Consider the following 20,648-nt stretch of genomic DNA (forward strand, 5'->3'; position numbering starts at 1 on the left):
CGGTATCTGTGAGACGTCCACCTGGTGAGAAGGAACATGACCCTGGACCTCGGTGGAGAAAGTTTTGCATGCATTGATCTAAAACAAAGCGTACTTATAAATATGCATATGCAGGAGTCTGTATTTCTGTCTCAGTCTTGACCCCAGCTAACTGTTGCTTCGTATGACTCTAGTCTGCGGTGTGTCTCGCAATACTTTGGAATGCTGGCCATGCTGAAGTATTTCATATCCCCTAAATGTCTGTAGAGTGGCCTCTCTCTCTCTCTCTCTCACACACACACACACACACGCGCGCGCACACACACACACACACACACACACACACACACACACACACACACACACACTATAAAAGAATCTTGGCTAGACTTCAACATGGAGACAGACCTCCTGCACAGTACTGCCTTTACCCTTCACCAGAGTTTTAAGTATGTGTGTATATGTGCTTCTGTGTCTCTGTGTATATGTCATTTTTGGGCCTAGAGCCTGAGGCCTGTATAATAAGTGTCACTCTATCTGTCAATGCTATTCGCCAAATTTGAAGCAGCTCATTTTGTTCACTGTGGACTCTACACTTCTGCAGATATAATCAATTATTTTTTAAATCAAGTAATTCATTGCATTACTTTTAACATAACTAACAACTAGGGTTATAAATTATTTTTTCCATAATGACCCAGCCACCTTAAGAGTTTGAGTTGGTTGATAAGTGCTTTTTGAAAAACAGTACATCAAAACTACAATGCCTGGCTCTATTTGCCTCATAAACTTTAAATACCAACTCACCTAAGAGGCACCCTATTCAGACACCTGACCCACCACAGCTAGGTCTTTTTGATGCTGAGGAGCAGTGGTTCTGTTATGAGCTTTTTTTAAGCCTTAATCCAGAAACCGTTCAGGAGAATCTTATTATCAACGCTTTGAAAATAGCTACTCGCCGCTTGTGGCCATAAATGAGGAAAAAATATCAACCACTAAATTGATAATGCACCAATCTATTAAAAGGTAGATCTGCATCTATTATAATGAAGCTAATTACACACCCAGTCATATGATTGTTGGGTTTTTCTCTGTATCTATGAAGCGCCTTGAGGCGACTTTTGTTGTGATTTGGCGCTATATAAATAAAATTGAATTGAATTGAACCCAGTGACCAGACTCAGAAAGCAGTGGATAGATTTTAAATGTTTATTTACTGTGCGCTGGCTGAAAGTTAGTGGGCTGATACAGGGGATATTCCACAGCTCCAAAGAATGATGCACAGGAGCTCTGCCAAAAGACACAGAGAGTTAGCAAATATCCAGCGGTGATAAGGTGCAAACAGAGGCGGGGGGAATTTACTGAGTTGGTCTTTCTTAAATAGCTGGCTTACAAAGGCATGGAGAGAGTGCTTGTGCAGCTTTTGACTGAACACAAATCTATGAATGATCCAGAGTAAGAGTGGGCAGGTCAGGGAACAGGTGAGTGCTTACTTTGAGAGCGTGCAAAGTTTGGATTCAGTCAAACATTTACAGTCTTGACTGAATGACTGGAAGCAGGAAAATATGAAGCAGGTGTAGGAAGGATGACACCCACAGAAGATCCCACTCAGGGGTGGGGCCAGTGCATTGTTAAAGAGACACAGTTAAAGATACACAGAAAACCAGTCTTCAAGGGCCACCAGCCACACCACAACAGCAGCAAAGGAGACCACAGACCAGCATAAACACCAGCAACTAGTTTAATATAATGGGACTGTTGACCACTCAAGGCACATTTTTGAAGTCATTATACAATATTAAATGATATACGATATATCGACTTGCTTCCTAAATCATTTGGTGTCCATCATTGACAATAAGCAGAGAAGTCTTTGTCCTGCTAGGTTTTTGTGGCAGTAGTCTTACCATGGACCTACAGACTATTAAAAAGTTTGCAGATGAATGATTTTGTAGGTTTTGCATGCAGCTGTGATAGCACTGAGGCTCTGCCAAGCTCAACACACACAAGGAATAATAATTGCATCTTCATAAGTACCAACAGAATGCTGAGGTGTACAATTGTAAATGGCTTCATTAAATGCAACGCATGCATGAATTCACTCTAGAATGCCCGGAACAATGATACTCTGTTTTGTTCAGATGTGGGTGATGTAGGATTGAAGACATATATTGCAACAACATAATTGATGGCATAAATGACATATTAATGTAATATGTCATTTAGAAAAAAATAAGAAAAAAGTGTGATGATGAATGAGCCAGTTTAAAAGGTAGCTGGTTAGTTTGACAGGCCACCAGGGTCAATGACCTGCAGTCCAACAGTATATAATGTTTATGTGACCTTCAGTTTCAGTTCCTCATCAAAATGTGTTGTAGCATTAATAAGTTATGGCAGATATTTTTCCTTTGTTTTCTTTCAATCTAAGGGCAAAATGGTTAATAAGAGATAAGATAAACCTTTATTAACTCCTGGAAAGTGGGAAATTTTTTGGTCAAGGCAGAAAGTACAAGTTAAGAGCATTAAAAATGAATAGCCCTGAAAATGAAACATTAAAAAATTAGATCCCTGCCTCTGCTAAATTATTTATATCCCCACTGGGGATAGAAACATACCATAGAAACATTCCCACTTTGTGTTGACCACATACCTGATTGCTGAAGTTAGGTTATTCAAAACCCAACTTGTAAAATACATTCAAACCTGTGCTATCTCACTGTTATTGAATGCAGTGAAATTACCATAAATGCATCTTACTTTTTTGGTGTCATTTTGATTTTCCCACAAACAACTGCAAAATACTGCATTACTGCAGAAACCCATGCTTAAATTATAGTAAATATTGTCAAATCTTGAGACTAAATTAGTTATCAAAAGCTTGCAAAACAACTTTTTCCCATCAAATCATAATTGAGTTTAACCGTGATAGCACCACAACAACCATGAAAGAATGAATATGCTAATGTTTTATTTTTGGAGTAAGAGTTTCAGCTGTGACTCTGTCCATAATTTCGTCGTACACGTACAATAACAATAAAGGGCTGTTCTTCCGTTCTTCAGTACTATTCTACACATATAACTTATTTGTATTATATAGCATTCTACAAAAGAACTAAAAACCAAACAAAAACAAAAACAAACTGTTGATGCAGTTTCTGTCACCTGGGGTCCGTTCTTCGTACCTCGCTAAGTAAGTTAGCTGGATTAGATTGTTGACGATTTCGCGTGATCTTGGATCGTTCGGTTCCCCGAAGCTCATCCGGGACTTGCTGTCATAGCAACAGATCCGTAAGCGTAAACCTGCTCGGGAGCAGGTTTACTTTATGTAAACAGGATTAGATCGCGGCCACTAAGGTATGTCCGCTTCATTTATACGAAAGCAACAGCGATATTCCACCACTGTTTCACCATAAATAAATAACATCAATGTAACTAAAGATAATGCAGCACTTGATCCTTTATTGATGTCACACAGATACATACAGGTCATTTCCTAAAAAAGGGAAATGTACTATTAACATTCTATCACATGTATGTGATTATTACAGATGTAATTCATATTTCAGAGTAGTAATAGTAAATCACTTCGTGTAATCAAGATGAGAGACCACGGCTATAAAAGTGAAGGTGGATTTGGGAAGTCTGTCGCAGTCATATCCTGTCCGTTTACGCGAGCAGCCCATTGCGGAAGGTGCAAGATTGATAAGGAGAGTCCTCAGAATCCAGCGTATATTGCGGGATAGACAGGATCCTTTAGCTCAGCGCGACAGTGTGCTCATAGAGAGACATCGATATTCCCGTGAGGGTATTATTTACTTAACCAACTTGTTGACGAGGGGGTGCAGGACCACCACCTGTCTTTTTTTTTGCTCTGCCCTTTTCTTGGTTGCTGTTATGAACAAACAAACAGATTATTTCAGGGTCTCTTTCCAAGAGACGAAAAGCAATAAAAGTGATAAATATTACCATTCTGTAGAATATTCTTATATTTCACTTTTACTTGTTCCCATGTTCTAGTGGGTCCTGTTGTGGCTCTAATGTGAAAGGGGATATAATATAACAATATAATATAATGTAATATAATATTGGATAATATAGTGTAATATAATAAATCTATGAATAAATAATAAAGTGACTGAATAGTGGTATTGTCATGCGCTTTGGGTGCCTTGAAAAGCGCTATATAAATCCACTCCATTATTATTGTTATTATTAAATTACTTACGAGTTTAATTTGTCAGCAACTTTCTGCCAGCCCTCTCTCCTTGCTTTTGCAGCCTTTGCAGTGTTCCCTTGCGTTTTAATTAAACTCTGAAACTCCTGAAATCCCTCAATCAAGAGTTCTTGCTCTGCTGCCGAAAAATACTGAGCGCGCCCCTTCGACATTTTCGCCGACCAATCAGCGGGTTGCCGATCAATGTTTCTACTATCGATGCGTAGCCCCTTTTACGACACCCAGTGATGTCACATTACTGCGTCCAGCTGTACTAATCGTCAACAACAGGTGTGTTCGGGGAACCGGATTAGCGAGCTCACGGTTAGCGCGATGGTTTGGTCTTGGATGTGTCATTTGATCTTGGATGTAGTAAGCGACGTACGAAGAACGGGCCCCTGGGCCCTATTTCAGGAAGCCGGTTTAGAAAACTCAGAGTGAAAAACGATACTCAGGGTTGAGTAACCCCGAACTGTCCAACTCGGAATATTCGGTTTCAGAAAGGCTGATAACAATTAGTTCAGTCAACGCGGAGTTGCTTTAACCCCAAGTTAAGCACACGCACGAGGACACATAAAGCCCTGATAAGCGGAGCACAGATTAAGCGAGTCACCATGGAGACGGAGGGAAAGAAGGCGCGGTCAATGTATTTTACAGCGCTTGACGCCGAAATTCTGATGGCAGCATATGCCGATAACATGCAAATTCCGCGGAAAAAAAGTAACACAGCCTCAGCTGCAAAAGAAAGGGAGCATGCATGGCAAAACAAAGCCGACAGAGTCAGTGCGTGAGTGTTAATTTAAACATTGATCTGGGGATTTCCACCCATTTAACACGTTATTTTATTATATTTTATTTTATTTTTTATTTCATACATTTTATTTTGTGACGTGATGTGAGCGCAGGTGCAACCCAACAGGCCCCAAACGTTCCTGGCAGCAAGTAAAAATGAAATATAAAAATATAGTCCAAACAGGTAAGGTGTAATTGTATTATGAGCCATAGTGCTTGGTCTGTTTGTCCGATGTAAATCAATTGCAGTTAGAGGCTACATTAATTTTCTTTCTGTAAGCACTTATTGAAATTATCTGAGCACATTACAAGTACATATTTGCTTACTCTGTATGCTCAAATGTGGCCCGTTATAGCCAACAGAAAAAAAGCGGAGGCCCGAAAATCAGGTGGGGGTCCTCCACCACCACCACTCACAGAGGCTGAGCAGTTGGCCCTCAGCCAAAACAGTGGGCGCCCTGTGGCCGAAGGCATCTCTGCGGGGACATCCTCTGAGTCAATAACCCCGCAAGACACAAGTGCCTACATAGGGGGTAACTTCAAAATAATACATGATGTGCATACATCCTTTCTTCACAGTCACCTTTGCAGTGCTGCTCATTCATTTGATAAACTCTTTACCATAATGGATTATTTTGTAGTGAAGTTATTTTCCTACTGATTTTGCCTTCCCTCAGTCTTGGTTGTGTTTGAGAGCATAATGACAATGAAGTGTAAGGTGATTGGTATGTTTGTTAATTGCCATTTGGTCCCTTGTAAGTTATAAGTGACCTGTATAAACCTCATATTCTATCAGTTGATGGTGATGGTGTACTGCATCTGGTGCAGCCTCCTGTTGAGCCAGACCAACATGCAATTGTGAGTACTCTTAATACTCCACAGATTATATGAGTTTACAGTAGAACAGCAATGTTGTCTATTTCTTTACTACAGGAAAATAATGAAGAAACATTGACAGCTGTTACAGAGGAGGAAGCAACAGAGACACTTTATGAGGTGTACATCTTTTAATACTTTGTGTACAGGAAATACAGGCGACCAATAAAGCCAGTTGAACAGAAAATCTGTTTATTCTTCTTTCAACATGTTGAGGTGATGGGTCAAAGGAAATGATTGTGACATATGGTGTCTCTGACTGCTCTTCCATCTTGTATGTCCGTGGGAGGGTCAGGATGTTCATGGTTTGGATCACTGCTGATGTTTGGTTCAGAAGGACAGTGTTCTCCTCTAATTGTGGCAATGTTGTGAAGAATCACACATGCCACAATAATGTCACATGCCCTTTCTGGGGTGACCCTGAGTCTTTGCAGGCACTGGAACCGGGCCTTAAGCATTCCGATAGTCATTTCAATTCTGGCTCTTGTCCTGCAATTAGCCAGATTATATCGCTGCTGTGGGCCCGGTTCAGGGTCAGGGTAAGGGGTAAGCAAATAGGGTAAACATGGATACCCCCTATCACCAAGCAAGTAGCCAGTGAACTCTCCTAAGACAGAAGGATACACTTCAGTTCAAATGTCCCTGAAGCAATTGGTCTTTATATATTTTACAGTATTCTCAACTCACCATGTCCAAATTTTGTGCTCAGTGTACATTCACGGAATATTTGTGAGTCATGGACAGAGCCTGGCCACTTGGCTTCCACATTTGTGATAATGTTGGCAGCATCACATATGATCTTCACAGTGCAGAGAACACAAATTAGCATCCATTACTATAATGAAATAATTTGTTAGTTTGACATGCTACAGGGAACTATGTACCTGTATATTAATGCTGTGGAAAGACTTCCTGTTCACATAGTCTCCTTCATTTACTGAAGGAGCAATGATTGGAATGTGAGTACCATCTATACAGCCAATCACGCCTGGGAACCGTGAGAATAAATGTAAAATTTAAGTAGTAGTTCAAGTATCACCACATCATGAATTAAGTTTTGGTCATCCTGATACCTGCAATTTTGTGGAATCCCTCTTTGATGAATCTTGTGGGTCTATGACCGGGGAACACCACAAACGAGTACAGGAGACGTTTCAGTGCAACTGTAACATTCCTGACTGCCCGACAGACGGTAGCCTTGGAAACGTGCTCAGCGTCACCAATATTATACAGAAAGCTCCCGTTTGCAAAAAACCGAAGTGCAATACAAATAATATGTACAGAACTGAGAGCATGTCCGCGATGTGTCACATGCGTAATATATGGCCTGAGGATGTTATCCAAATCAATTATAGATTGTGCTGAGAAACGGTAACGTTCACACAGGAAATCATCAGGTAATGATAAAATGTCCACACGCGCTCTGATCACTCTCTCCCGGCGGAGAGCTCTGCGGAGAATTTGGGCTTCACGATCTACTGGCTCTTCAAGGAAGTGGCACGCCATGTCCGACACTTCCTACTGTCAGGTTTCCGACAAAGGGGCGGAGACAGTCAGGGTTAGTTGTAGTAAACCTGCTAGGGGGCAGGTTAGCTTCACGGCGTGTGTCGTCATAGTGACTCACTCAGGCTTCAGCTGAACTCGCTTTGTGAAACCCAGAGTTTTCGTTAACTCAGGGTATACTTACTCAGATTTTGCTCTAAACCGGCTTCCTGAAATAGGGCCCTGGTGACAGAGGTCAGTAGAAATGATCGATTACTGTTGCCATCCTCTGAGCTGTATTTTCAGAGACGTGGTTACTAGTATGCTCTTATTTTGAAGGCAGCCTATTTTCCTGTAATTGTGCGCCTTGGCGTTCTTAATTGCCGGGACAGCCTCTGTTGACCCTCCGGATTTATCAGTTTCCATGTGACCGGGCTTTCATCCACACACACACACACACACACACACACTGGCCCTCCAAGGAGAAAGTACTGGACCTTGCCAAGAAGACAAAGGAGAGCGAGAGAGAGCGAGCGTGTGTTTTCAGCGACAGAAAGAGGGGAGCGCAGATACTGGGGAGCTTTCTTTTTTTTTTAATTCCACATTTTTTACGATTCTCGGATCATAAACACTTCAGGAGTTGCTCATATAAACATGCACTTACGAGGATTTTCTCTTTTACTGGCATACCTTCTCAACACCACGCTCGGCAGCGCATTGAGTCTCAACGACTATTATGAATACTACGAGCAGGAGCAGCTGGATGAGCCGGTGAGTGTGAAGCTGTTTGAAAGGAGCGCACGTCTCTGCTTACAGTAAAGTTTCAGCTGATGCAGTCACTGAGGACGTCCAGTGACTCAGAGATGGCGTTCCCACTGAATCACAGTATATTATCAACTTTGTTCATGCTGTGGATATTTAGGGATTAACGTGATCAGCTGAATATCTCATTCATTTTGCGTTCATGAAGGGATCAGGAATGAGGTGCAGGGTTCCCTATGTGACTCTGGTTCCTGTTGTTTAAGAATGCAGACAGTTGTCTTCACTGACATTTTGTTAGTTTAGAATAGACAGAACTCTACACAAGTGTCACTCATGCATGAAGATGTGTATCCGAACAATACAGCAATATCTAAAAAGTAAAATCGAGAGTGAATATAGAAAGAAAACCTTGTTGTTGCATTCTTTAACTGTGTTTTAAGCTAGGGTGGGAGTGGACTTCTAAAGACTATGAAATAATCCCGCTGTTGTCCAACTGAAAGTTAGTATGGATGAAAGATGGACTGGTGAGCTCTCTCTGTCTTCTCTTGCCCCTGTTTTCTTAAAGATTCTGGGACCAAAAATCAGGAGAAAAGCAAGTTTATGATTTGCAGCCATTCAGACTTTGACTAGTTTAGTATTAGTATTTAAGAGACCTAGAATAAAGTGAAAGCTTAGAGGAGTCAATAATGTAAGTCTCACATGTAACTTTATTTACTGGTCTCTTAAAGGAAATAACTGCTCATCATAAGAGTTAACACCAATACTAACTATCCCAGCTGTTCACGCTGGTACAGCTGTTTTTCTGTTGACAACTATCTATATCCAACATAAACTTCTGCCAAATCCCAAACTCAGGGAGCAACCCACTGTGGTGACCTCTTGTGAGCAGCCAGAAGTAGCTTCTTCTCTTCTACGGTATGTGGGATATTGTTTGTTAGCCTAAAAGTTCACTTTTATTTTTAAATCAAGTTGAAGTCTTTGCATATTGCAGAGAATTTATTTGCACAAGTAACTGAATGGACAAGAATATTCAAGTTTTTTTGAAACACAAATGATCTCTTCATCTATTTGTGGGTGGGCTATGTTAATAATAATAATGGATACTTTATTGATCCCCATGGGGAAATTACTTGTTTTTCTCTGCATTTGACCCATTCACTCAGTGAAGCAGTGGGCAGCCCACTAAGCAGGCGCCTGGGGAGCAGTGTGTAGGGACGGTACCTTGCTCAGGGGTACCTCAGGGTAGCCGTTAAGTGGATTCGAACCGCCGACCTTCCAATCATGGGGCGACCACTTTACCTACTGAGCTATCCCTGCCCCGGGACAGTGGCAAACAGTAGTGAACCAGCGACAGGGACAAGGCTCATTGATTTCATGTGGGGGTGAAGGCTGGCTTGCGTGGGCCAGTCCAATTGATTTGACAAACTTCATGCTGGTTCTGATAGAAAGGTGTCAGAATACCCAGTGCATTGTAGTTTGTTGCGCATGGGACCGCACAGTGGCAGACCGGTCCCATGCTGACCTCTGTCCACAACCGAAAGCAACAGTGGAGGCAGTGTGATGTTTTGGGCTACGTTCAGCTGAGAAATCTTGGGTTTTGTGGCTGTTACTTTGAAACATTGTTCCACACCATGGACACCCTTTCATGTAAACAGTATTTTCCGATGGCTATGGCCTCTTTCATCAGGATAGCGTGTCCTGCCACAAACCAAAAATTCCCCAGATTCCACAGATATCGATTGGATCCCATAGACATTTAATTGAGCATCCGTGGGATGTGCTGGAGAAACAAGTCCGATCAATGGGGGCCCCACCTGGCAGGAGTTCAATGATCTGTTGCTAACATCTTGGTCCCAGGTACCGCAGCACACCTTCAGACGTCTTGTGGAGTCCATACCTTAATGGGTCAGAGAGATTTTGCCAGCAAAACGGGGACCAACACAGTATTAGGCAGGTGGTCATAATGTGCGTGATCAGTGTATATAGTTCATTTCATCTTGATTCAACACTTTTTCCCCGCATCTCAGGTCAAGGAACACAGAAACACTTGATTTCAAGCATTGGTTCATGAACCAGCATCTTTTTTTTTTTACATAGAGGATCTTAACTGGCTTGTGTTAAATTGCTATTATAATAATAATAATGGATTGCATTTACAATGCCACTATTCATTCACTCTCACATTCACACACTGGTGGAGGCAGCTACAGGTGTAGCCACAGCTGCCCTGGGGCAGACTGACAGAAGCGAGGCTGCCATATCACGCCATCGGCCCCTCTGACCATCACCACTAGGCGGCAGGTGAAGTGTCTTGTCCAAGGACACAACGATCGAAACTGTCCAAGCCGGGGCTCGAACCGGCAACGTTCCGATTATAAGACGAACTGCCAACTCTTGAGCCACGATCGCCCTTGATCATGCATACATACCTGTTGAGTGTTACAGCAATAGTTGGACTAATACACCACCAAAAAGCTGCCAGCAACACAGATTGAACTGAATGAACAGAGGAACTGGAGGAGAGGAAGGGAACATTTTTCAGGGCAGCAGGGGTGGGTAGCAGTAGGGATTAGGAAGAGGTATTTTCAAATTAGCCACAGAAAAGAGCCAATGGAGGCAGGTGTCACAGGGGTCAAGGGTGTTTGTGTGTGTGGGTCTGGGTGGGGGGCCTTTCACTGTGTCTGATGAGGGTGAGGTGGCAGAGATAAATGCTGAGCAGTGGCATGAAGTCATGTGATCTCAGGGTATTGTAAGCTGCAATGATGAGTTTCTCTTGTAGCTCTGGCTGTTACTCTGAGAAGTTTCACCAAGTCATCCCTGCTGTCAACCTTTTCAAGACAGACTGGCTTCTTGCGTTTTCTTTCCCTTGCTAGTTGCTGCTAAGCACCAAATTTAACATAATCAGATTTTTGATTGCTCAGACTTTAACTGAGCAATGTTGTCCAAGTAAATTACCCCAAGCTCTTCCTTTCTTCTGTTTCCTTGAGGCTGACAATGCTGCTCGGGTGGCAGTCCTTAAAGTCATTCAGCTGTTGTCAGTGAGGCAAACTCCAACTCCACAGTGCTGGACTGCAGCTGGCACTGCTATTTCTTATTATTTTCTGGAAACTTGCCATGGGTTACTTTAAGTTGAACCTTCACCAGATGGAGAACTAGTTCATGTTCACGTGCAACTTTGCAGTGCCCACTGAGCCTATAGAAGAAGGACTGCTGTTGTTTCCTACAGTTTTACACATTGCTTTGGAGCTCATCCATGGGATTTATATATTAAGCTATGAAGCGTAATGAATATTGGAGCCTCTATTGGAGCGCTCCCTACTAGGTATCTTTTCTTCTAAGACAGGGGTGTCAAACTCATTGTACACTGTGGGCCACATACAGCCCGATTTGATCAGACAAGTGAAACTCCTCTTATGTGAGTGTAAACAAATGGCCTATTTAACTGTTTTTCTACATGTTAAAGAAAAAGCTCTTAAAATTCTGGTAGGTCATTGCTCAAACTTTCAATTTTTTTGTTGATATTGTTCTTTTTTAGCTGTAGTCATAAAACAAACAGATTTCTGTTGTAGAAAGTGAAAAACATAAACTTTCCTGAGAGGTAGAGCCGTGAAGGAAGTGCAATTTTATCGTGGTGGCAGCAAGACAGCCAAAGTAAGATCTTTTTGCAGAATCTGTTTACCTGCTCTTTAATTGTTTGCTGTTTTTGCTGTTTGGTGGTCGTTGAAATGGCTTTATGAGCTTTTAGCTGAGATTCTGATGTTTCTGTGGATACCATACACATCTGTATTTTAAAAATCAGATCTGGCAGTACATCACGTCAAACTAGAAGTTCTCCCTCTTGCCCCTGCTACCGGGGGCATTAGGGTTCAACCAATCCAAATGCATTTTGGGAGATGTAGTTTATAGTCAGTGTGCGCTTTTAAACACCATATAGTAAACTTATTTTAAGACAATCATGCACATGCTCTCATGGGCCACATAAAATAACATGACGGGCCACATTTTGCTGGTGGGCCTTAAGTTTGACACGTGTTCTAATATGTGATCTAGAAGAAAAAACATGTTTAACTCCTTGCAAGGAATGTGCGTGTGTGCGTGTGCATGTGTGTGTGTGTGTGTGTGAGACATTATAATGCACACTTGTGTATCATCCTTCCCTGATTCATTTGACTTACTACATTTGGCTTGGTCTTGAAGGAAGGATTCCCAGTCAGCCTCTCCAGTGAATCTTGTTGTCATTTATCTTTACCAGTTTCCTGTTAGCTCCTCTTTGTTTTTACCTCTCCTCCACGTTTTCATTGGCCCACAAGATTTTAACTTTATTTTTTTTGCTTGATAGCTTTATATGTATATTTTTAGTTAAACCCTATCAACCTACTGATCACAAAAACAATTTCAGAATATAAATAGTGTTGCAGGGTAATAATAACACATTACACAAACCCACTCCTGGAATAACAGATGAACGTTTGTTTTTCGTTTGTTTTTTTTTAACCACAAATTGAAATACTGCATGTGCTAGGGACTTTTAACAAACACATTAAAGGCCAAATTTGTTGTTACTGGCAGCATACTGGGCATTAATTTACAGCGTGCTAAATGTTAGCACATTGAAATGAGTTTTTACTGAGACTTTCAGTGGAACTACTCTCACTGTGTGGTTCTGGCTAGAAGGCATTCAGTTGCTTTTATATTAAGTAAGGGTGCAATTAAAGTTTAACTTGGTAGTCAACTAATCTGTCAATTATTTTTCTGACTGGTCAGTGAGGCGGTGATTAGGTCCGGAACGTGTTGACTTTCATTTTTTGGAGGTCATCTCCTTCCGCCGAGGCATACTCGTGGGCCCGGTGTGAACTGCAGTGACGCCAGCGACCAGCCTAAGCAACCAGACTGTCCAACACCTTTGTTCAGGGCTCATACTCCTGCAGCTGTTCAAACTGGTGGCAAACCACTGCAGCCTGCTCCTGCTGCATGTCAGCTCGGCCACCATCTGGGCCTGCGCCTCAGCTGGCTGATTGCAGGTCCACCACACTGCAGCTTGGGTTTTGGCACCAATGTGTCAATAAATTACCCATGCACACATGGGTCCTTTATTACATGTGGAGGTTTTTTTTATTTTTTTAATTTTTGAACAGTTTCTGCAGCAGCTGAGAAGACAGCTGGAAACCTGTTGCAGATGCTCAAATGGGGAGATGTGATCAGATGATAAAGGTCAACTATGTGTATTAGCCTCCCCTGACACCACACCCTGAACCCACTGCTCCACCCCTGCCACAGTGGACTTCAAAGGCCCTCTGATAAGAGGAGGCAGGCCAGAGACTGTTACAACTTTAACCACTCAAGTAGACAGTGGCACATTCAAAGACTCAGTGGATCCTACCAGAGGAACTGGCAAAAGCTCTTCGATTGTCTTGAGGTTTAGGTATTGTTACCATAAATCAGACAGAGTTTCAGTCAGTTGCCACCTCTGTTCCAACATCTTAGAATAGTTGCTGCTCTGCCTGGTAGAGGCTAGAGCTGTACTATAGCATATTGTCCACGATAATACTGATAAACTATTTTAAGTGTCATTGTGATATCATTGTTATAGCAACAATACGGGACAACCCCAGACATGTGTGACAGTCAGAGCCACAGGTTAACTTCCAGTGAAGATTTAATAATACAGGTAAGCAAAAAATCAGAGCCAAACTAAGATGCGGAGATTTTTAAGATACAGTAAAATGCTTTGTATTCATATGTACAATTAATCACGTCGTTAGAAGTTGAGCTACATTTGTGAAGAGATTTGTAATTCAAATCATTCTAACTGAAAAGGCTTTGACATGTGGGCACACTCATGCTTGTTTGCCTTTTTTGAATTCACATTAAATCTAAATCTGGTGGGTGTCTGAAGATCCTCTCCTTTATTTCTGTGTTTTGAAAGAAGGTGAAAGACCGCTGGTTTGGCAGCATTGCTAAGGTATAAGTCAGTCATCATCGAAGAGCTGACTATTATGAGCAGGGCCACAGATTGTGCGTAACTCTTGAAGTTGGAAAGATCAGTGTTTTCATAGATGTTGTAGTAATGTAGTTGTAAGTTTACATGAATGGCTATTCATACTGCCACTATGAATGCTGACAAGTTTGGCTAATATATCAATAAATAAAAAGATTTTTTTGTTAAATATTGAAAAAGTAAACACAGGATGAGCCCAGACAATGGCATTGTGGGTGTCAAAGTCATATGTTTGTGTTAGAGATGGGCCGATCCGATATTACGTATTGGTATCTGTCCGATACTGACCTAAATTACTGGATCTGATATAGGAGAGAAATAAAAAAATTAATCCGATCCATTAAATATCACTAAAGCACCTTAGGAAACTTGCGACATGGTGTAACTCAGCTCATAACCTTAGCACGTCGGAGCAGTATGCGTTAGTGATAGAGCGGCTGTGGTGTCTAATTGAGCATTTTGGAGCCTCGCTACCAAACTGGCATTTCATCTCAGAGAAAGTTATCCCATTATCCCAGAGAGAAGTAAAGCAAGTGTGTAAGTTCATCTCTGAATGTTTGTAAAGCATTCCAGCGTTAAGCTTAACAACTGATATATGGAGCGACTGCCTCTCTCTCTCTCCCTCTCCTGTTGCTACTTCAATCATGAAACTGATCACTGATCAGCTGATCGGCTTTTCATGACTCCGTCTCTTTTGTTTGTTTATTGCCCACTTTGTGCCTGAAAGAGGAAGCCAGCGGCTAAACAACAGCAGCACGTTTAAGCTTGATACGCTGTTGTTAGAAAGTAATATTAAATTAATTCTACACCAGGATCTTTTTCTACGTAGCTGATAGCTGGTAACTGTGCAGGGGCGGATCTAGCAAAGTTTTGCCAGGGGGGCAAAAGGGGGGCACAAAGAAATACTTTTCTTTCTTATTCTCATTTAAAATGTCTAGCTTTTAATAAATAATTATCTGAATCTTACACCCAAAGTTTTAATCTGATGTAAAATGTGTGTCCGTTACTGTATATAGTAACTATTAAGTCTAATATACCCTAGTCAGCTATAGTACTTTTTCCTTTGGGAACCATCTGTGCAGTCTGCAATTCTGTTGAAGAAAGATGTTGAATCTATGTAATTATTGTAGAAAAATAATTGATTTCTGTGCATTTTTATTTATTTATTTATTTATTTATTAAATTTTTTTTACACGTGCATTAAATTAAAGTTGACTACGTCGATTAAGCATCACGAGGCGGGGGATGGTTCCCTATTTTTTTTTTTTGCTGAGAGTTGGCAACCCTATTAGTTAGGTTGTTTAATATTTCTTTACTCTTTAAAATACCAGAATAGGGTGGAAGGTGTAGGGTTTAAGTTTATTAGCTCCGTATTAGGGCTGGGCGATATGGCCCAAAATTCATATCTCAATATTCTTTAGCTGGATGGTGATATACGATATATATCTTGATTTTTTTTTTTTAGCCATAAAGTAAGAACAAAAAGAGAGTTCTTATCAAAGCTGTGTCCCAGATCTCACACATCTCTGTAGTAACATACAGTGTAGATGTACATGAAAGATTACTCAGAAATAAATTATCAGCATTTATTAAAATAATGATCCATAAATAAAAAAAAATGTTGTTTTTGTGCATAACAAAAAGCTCACAATTGTGCAGTCGAAATGTAAACTAAAGACGCTGAGCATAATAACAAAGACTACTGTGAAACTGACAGCCTCGAGTGACGCCATCCAGCCCCAGGCACGGGGCGATCCGTGGTAACTCGTTAACGGTGATTCGCCGCATTATGGCATTAACGTCATTTTAACAAGATTAATGCTAACAGCACTAAAATGGTAACCTCCAAATGTTTTCTTTTTGCCGACCAGCTAATCTTTGATAGCTGCCGTGTCCATCTTGTTGTTGCCTGCAGGTGAAGCGATGGGGGAGGGGGAGTTGTGTTCAGTGCAAGAGAGAGGCGAGGTGGAGAGTAACGTTGCGTACAGACAAAAGTGGACGAAAGAGATGCAAACTAGCTTGCTTGCTGAACTATGAAATATTTTGGGTGCAGTGTATTTTTTGCATACAGGTTTAACAGAATAGCTTTAGTGTTTGTTTGCTTTTTTGTTTTTTTTTTTAACTTGAGTATGAACTTATACAAAATGCAGCAAGATATAAAAAAAAAACACTTTTATTGATTAAAAAATACACTATATCGGATTCATGTCAGTATCGGCAGATATCCAAATTTATGATATCGGTATTGGTATCGGACATAAAAAAAGTGGCATCGTCCCATCTCTAGTTTGTGTTAAAAGTGAAAAGGAGTGAGCTGAAAGATGCTGAAACACTGTAGAGCTGAGCTGAAAAGGAGATTGAGAATGGGAATTCTGTGTGGGTTTTATTCAAAAAAACATATTTTAGGTACCACCCCGCATTTGGCCTTATATTTGCTACTGGCACATGTTTGCACATGTTTGCCAGAGCATTTTTGGCATATGCTGTCAAATTTTTCCATGCTGTTCTTATCTTTCCTCTTTGAACAACTTTATTTTTCCGTTTCTTGGCCTGTTTTTGCCTCTTTAGACCTCAGATGTTGGCATGGTGGAGCTTTGAAAAGTCCACATCACAATAACGCCTGTTTTTAAATCTGATGTCTTCAATTAATAATGTTTATCTTCTGTCTCCTCATGTGCTCAAGAAACATTTTCTTTAATTATGTATTTTTGACCTTCTGTGTGGACAGTTGACCAATTGTTTGATGTCTATACTAGAGGTAATAAGTGGTAACTTATCGGTTGCAGTAAGTGAAAAAGAATTATTAAAGTTGACACATGGTTTAAAAATTGGTTTGTATAATGAAACGTGAACATTTCTGTTAATTAGGTAGAAGTATAAAACTTGAAATGAACACTAATGCACATCCTGCTATTTTCATTAGTATTTTCTTCACCAATAGACTGATGAGTGGAGGTTTTGAAATTTAAATTTTCCAACCAAAGTCTAAAGCTGTGTTAACATGCCAGTTTTTTACATAACAAAGTGGTCTTACTCAGGAGTGTCTTTAGAGTATGTTTCCTGCAGAGGTCATTACACAACATCTCATGCTTATATTACTACACTTGTTCATGCTGAGCACTAGATTTTCCATCTGACTGAACAGAAACAGTGCAAGTTGTGTTTCTGGTATTAATTTTCACTCCAGGAAATCTTGACAAATTGAGAATAGAAGTAGGGATGAAAAAGCAAGTCAAATATTGCTGTTGCTGTTATCTTTTAAATGAGTTTATGGTTTACACTGATCTGTAACATAGAAACTGTAAGTGACCCTAAATTCTGAAATAGATGTGGTGAATTAACAGTGTATTTCCCTCACTCTCTCACTGAATCTGTCTCAGTATCATCCTGTATGTGGGTTTATGTTGGTCCATCACTTACTTCATCTTATAGGACTAAGGATAGATTTTAAGCTTTTATCTTGAACCAGTTACCACAAAGTTTCTCTTTCATCTCTTAGTTTCTGTCTAGCCTCTACCAATCTCCCCCCTACTGCTGTCTGTCTGTATCTCTCACTCATATTTCACAAACCCCTGGAGTCTGCAGAAGAATGTAGTGTGTAATTAACAACCATTTTGAAGGAATGTTTTGTGATTTATCCAGCTTAGGCTTACTACTCTGCCTCAGTACAGAGATATGTACCCTTTGGTTCCACGTACTGCCTGCTGAAAATATACATAACCTTACCACTGTGAAAAAATAAAATGACTGTGGTCGATTTAAAAAAACACCCAGAAGACATTGTAGTCAGATGTAGTCATAAACAATACTTTGAGATACTTAAACTTCTCCAATTAGGGTAAACCTCCTTTCCAATTCTACACCTAGAAAAGATCTTGGGGACTGGGGCCTCTGCCAGGCATTCCTAGAGTAGTGTCACTATATACTTAGGTGTGCCAGGTCTGTCCAGCATCCTCCCACACCACCTGATCCAACTCACCATGTCCCAATCACTAGTTTTGGTAGTCAGGGATGTTCGCCAGGGCCTCTGCTCAACAAACATTGCACCTGACCCCCTGTGGGTGGTGGGCCTTCAGGATGGGACCCATGTCCCTTTAGGGCTGTGCCCACCAGCACCACACGCTTACCCTTTGGCACCCTCTCCTGTCCTGGCTCCAGGGCGAGGCCCTGATAACTCTATCCTGGCAGCGTGAACAGTTCCATCAATGCATACTCATAGGGGTATTTTGAATTAGTCTTTGTCTGGTCCCTCACCCAGGATCAGTTTGCCATGGGTGACCCTACCAGGGTGCAAAAGCCCCCCGACAACATAGCTCCTGGGAACCCTGGGGCACACAAACCCCTCCACCAAGGTTTTGATTCATGGAGGGAATACATTTTTTTAAAATTTATATAGCACCAAATCACAACAGCTGAAATGTCAGTCCTATGTCACATAGAACAATGGTGTAAAAGAAGTAGGCATTATGCTAAACCAAATACTCTTAAGACACCCATTCTGTCCCGCCATATCACATAGTGACTCTAGGCAGCATTCAGGGACGTCACACTATCACATGCTATGACACACTGGGTCCATCTTTCATTATACTACATAGTACACTGAGCTAGTTACCCCAAGCACAGTTCGCCTCTGTCAGTGCGCCCCAGGGCAGCTGTGGCTACAATGTAGCTTGCTATCGCCAGTGTGTGAATGTGTGTGTGAATGGGTGGATGACTGAATGTAGTGTAAAGCGCTTTGGGGTCCTATGGACTAGAAAAGCGCTATACAAATGCAGGCCATTTACCATTTACCATTTCTTAACCCATGCCAGCTAAGATAGGCAGTGAAAAAAGAAAAAAAAGGGGTCCTAGATAGCATGCAAATTCATATCAAGGTTGTGAGACTGCCTCATAATGTGGATCTCTGTAAGCCTATGTTGTTCATCATGTTAGAAATCAATGCTAAAAGGGGGAGGGTATGCCAGTGTGGCCAAGGAGTATCCTTGAGTTAAAACATGACAAGAGATTTCTGTCAACTCTTAACAAAGTTGCATCTGCTCTTATATAACTATCATTAGCTTACAATTTTAAGTGTTTAAGGTATGTGCTAACTAAAAATAAAGACAAGATGATAGTTTATTACATTTTAATAAAATTTGCAGATTGTTTTGGTGAAGTTTAATAAACTCCTTGCTATCTAAAATATAACAGGACACCGGAGTATATTCTCGAGCATCTCACACTTCTGATAATCAGCTGTCTGCTTGACGTTTATTCAGCTGTGTAAAAACTATAACTTTAATCTCAGCCAAGCAGATTTACTCAGGAACAAATAAAATACTACAAAAAGCCAAACAGTAACATTTTTAAGTTATCTACGTGACTTATATATCATGTTTAACCTGAGTAGCGAAAGACGGCGGTGGGTTTAAAAACGATTTGCCGGGAGTCCGGTGTTCTCACGGCTCTAGTGAGCCTTGCCCCCGGCTAGCTATCGAGCTAGTGGGTAACAGACGTCTCCAAAAACATCGGAGCGCTTTTGAAAATATGTGGTGTCTTGATAAACTGAGCAGATATTTGAGGCTTACACAGCTACATTCTCGCTTGAAAATATGTTAAACGTTTATTTTGTGACCCAGAAAGAATAATAAGAGTAATATTAAAACTAACTAGCTGCCGCCATTGTTGGAAACTAAGCAGGGCTGCGCTATGAATTCTGGGACAGAGCTACTTCTTCTTCGGGGTTTAACGGCAGCTGGCATCCTTGTATATGCGGTGCTGCCATCTTCTGTTTCAGTCCATTATTACACTCTTAAATCCTGCTACTTATTCCTGCGTCTTTTGGGATCTTACAAAGCTTCAAATGACGCGTCGACTATTAAATCAGTCATCGACGATTTTGATAGTCGACGTAATCGTGGCTAATATTTACAGTGTTGGGGAGTAACGGAATACATGTACCGCCGTTACGTATTTAAAATACAAAATATGAGTAACTGTATTCCGTTACAGTTACAGTTTAAAAAGGTGGTATTCAGAATACAGTTACTTTGTTGAAATAAATGGATTACACTGCGGTACTTTCCCGTTTCATTTTGTCGCGGGTCAGGACTGTTTGGGTTTTGTTTGACAGCTACGTTCTGTTGTTCCAGGCGGCAGCGTTATGGTTGCCATGGTTACAGGGCGACGCTCGCTCTCTCTCTGCGACTGTGTGTTTCCTGGGTGAGAGAGCGCTTTTTTGTTGTTGTTGTTGTTGTGCTAAGCTAACAGGCAGAATGCTACAAGCATAGCTCTAAAGAATGTAGCATCATGGGCAGTGTAGTCCGTGTTGCAGGGAGAATGGACTGCCATACACGTTATGTGTCTGTGAGCGCGAGGAGGGAGAAAAAGGGGAGTGGAAAGGTACGAGTTGTCATCGAGGAAAAACGGGAGCTGGAAACATGTAAATATAATAATAACCACTGCAGCCAAGAAGAGAGCCTGACGAGCCCAGTTGTAAGTAAGCTATTAAGACTCGACTGTACACTGTGTTCGTGTTTTCCTCCGAAAACAATAAGCTCTGTT

At 41.1% G+C, this 20,648-nt stretch overlaps 1 protein-coding gene across 2 annotated transcripts in view; it reads left to right on the forward strand.

Annotated features, from left to right (window-relative positions):
• Window positions 1-7,510: 7,510 nt before the first annotated feature.
• Window positions 7,511-20,648, forward strand: part of vegfc (vascular endothelial growth factor c) — a 100,953-nt gene continuing 87,815 nt past the window's right edge. The window contains exon 1 of one of the 2 annotated variants that reach the window (XM_082536088.1): window positions 7,511-8,113. In XM_082536088.1, coding sequence (XP_082392214.1) covers window positions 7,997-8,113 — 117 coding nt within the window. In that variant the 5' untranslated portion in view covers window positions 7,511-7,996. The remainder of the gene's footprint in view (window positions 8,114-20,648) is intronic. The other variant, XM_082536087.1, reaches the window with a different exon arrangement.

The sequence above is a fragment of the Aulonocara stuartgranti genome (genome assembly GCF_965226115.1).
Source record: "Aulonocara stuartgranti genome assembly, chromosome: 6".
In the NCBI taxonomy this organism is placed as follows: domain Eukaryota; kingdom Metazoa; phylum Chordata; class Actinopteri; order Cichliformes; family Cichlidae; genus Aulonocara; species Aulonocara stuartgranti.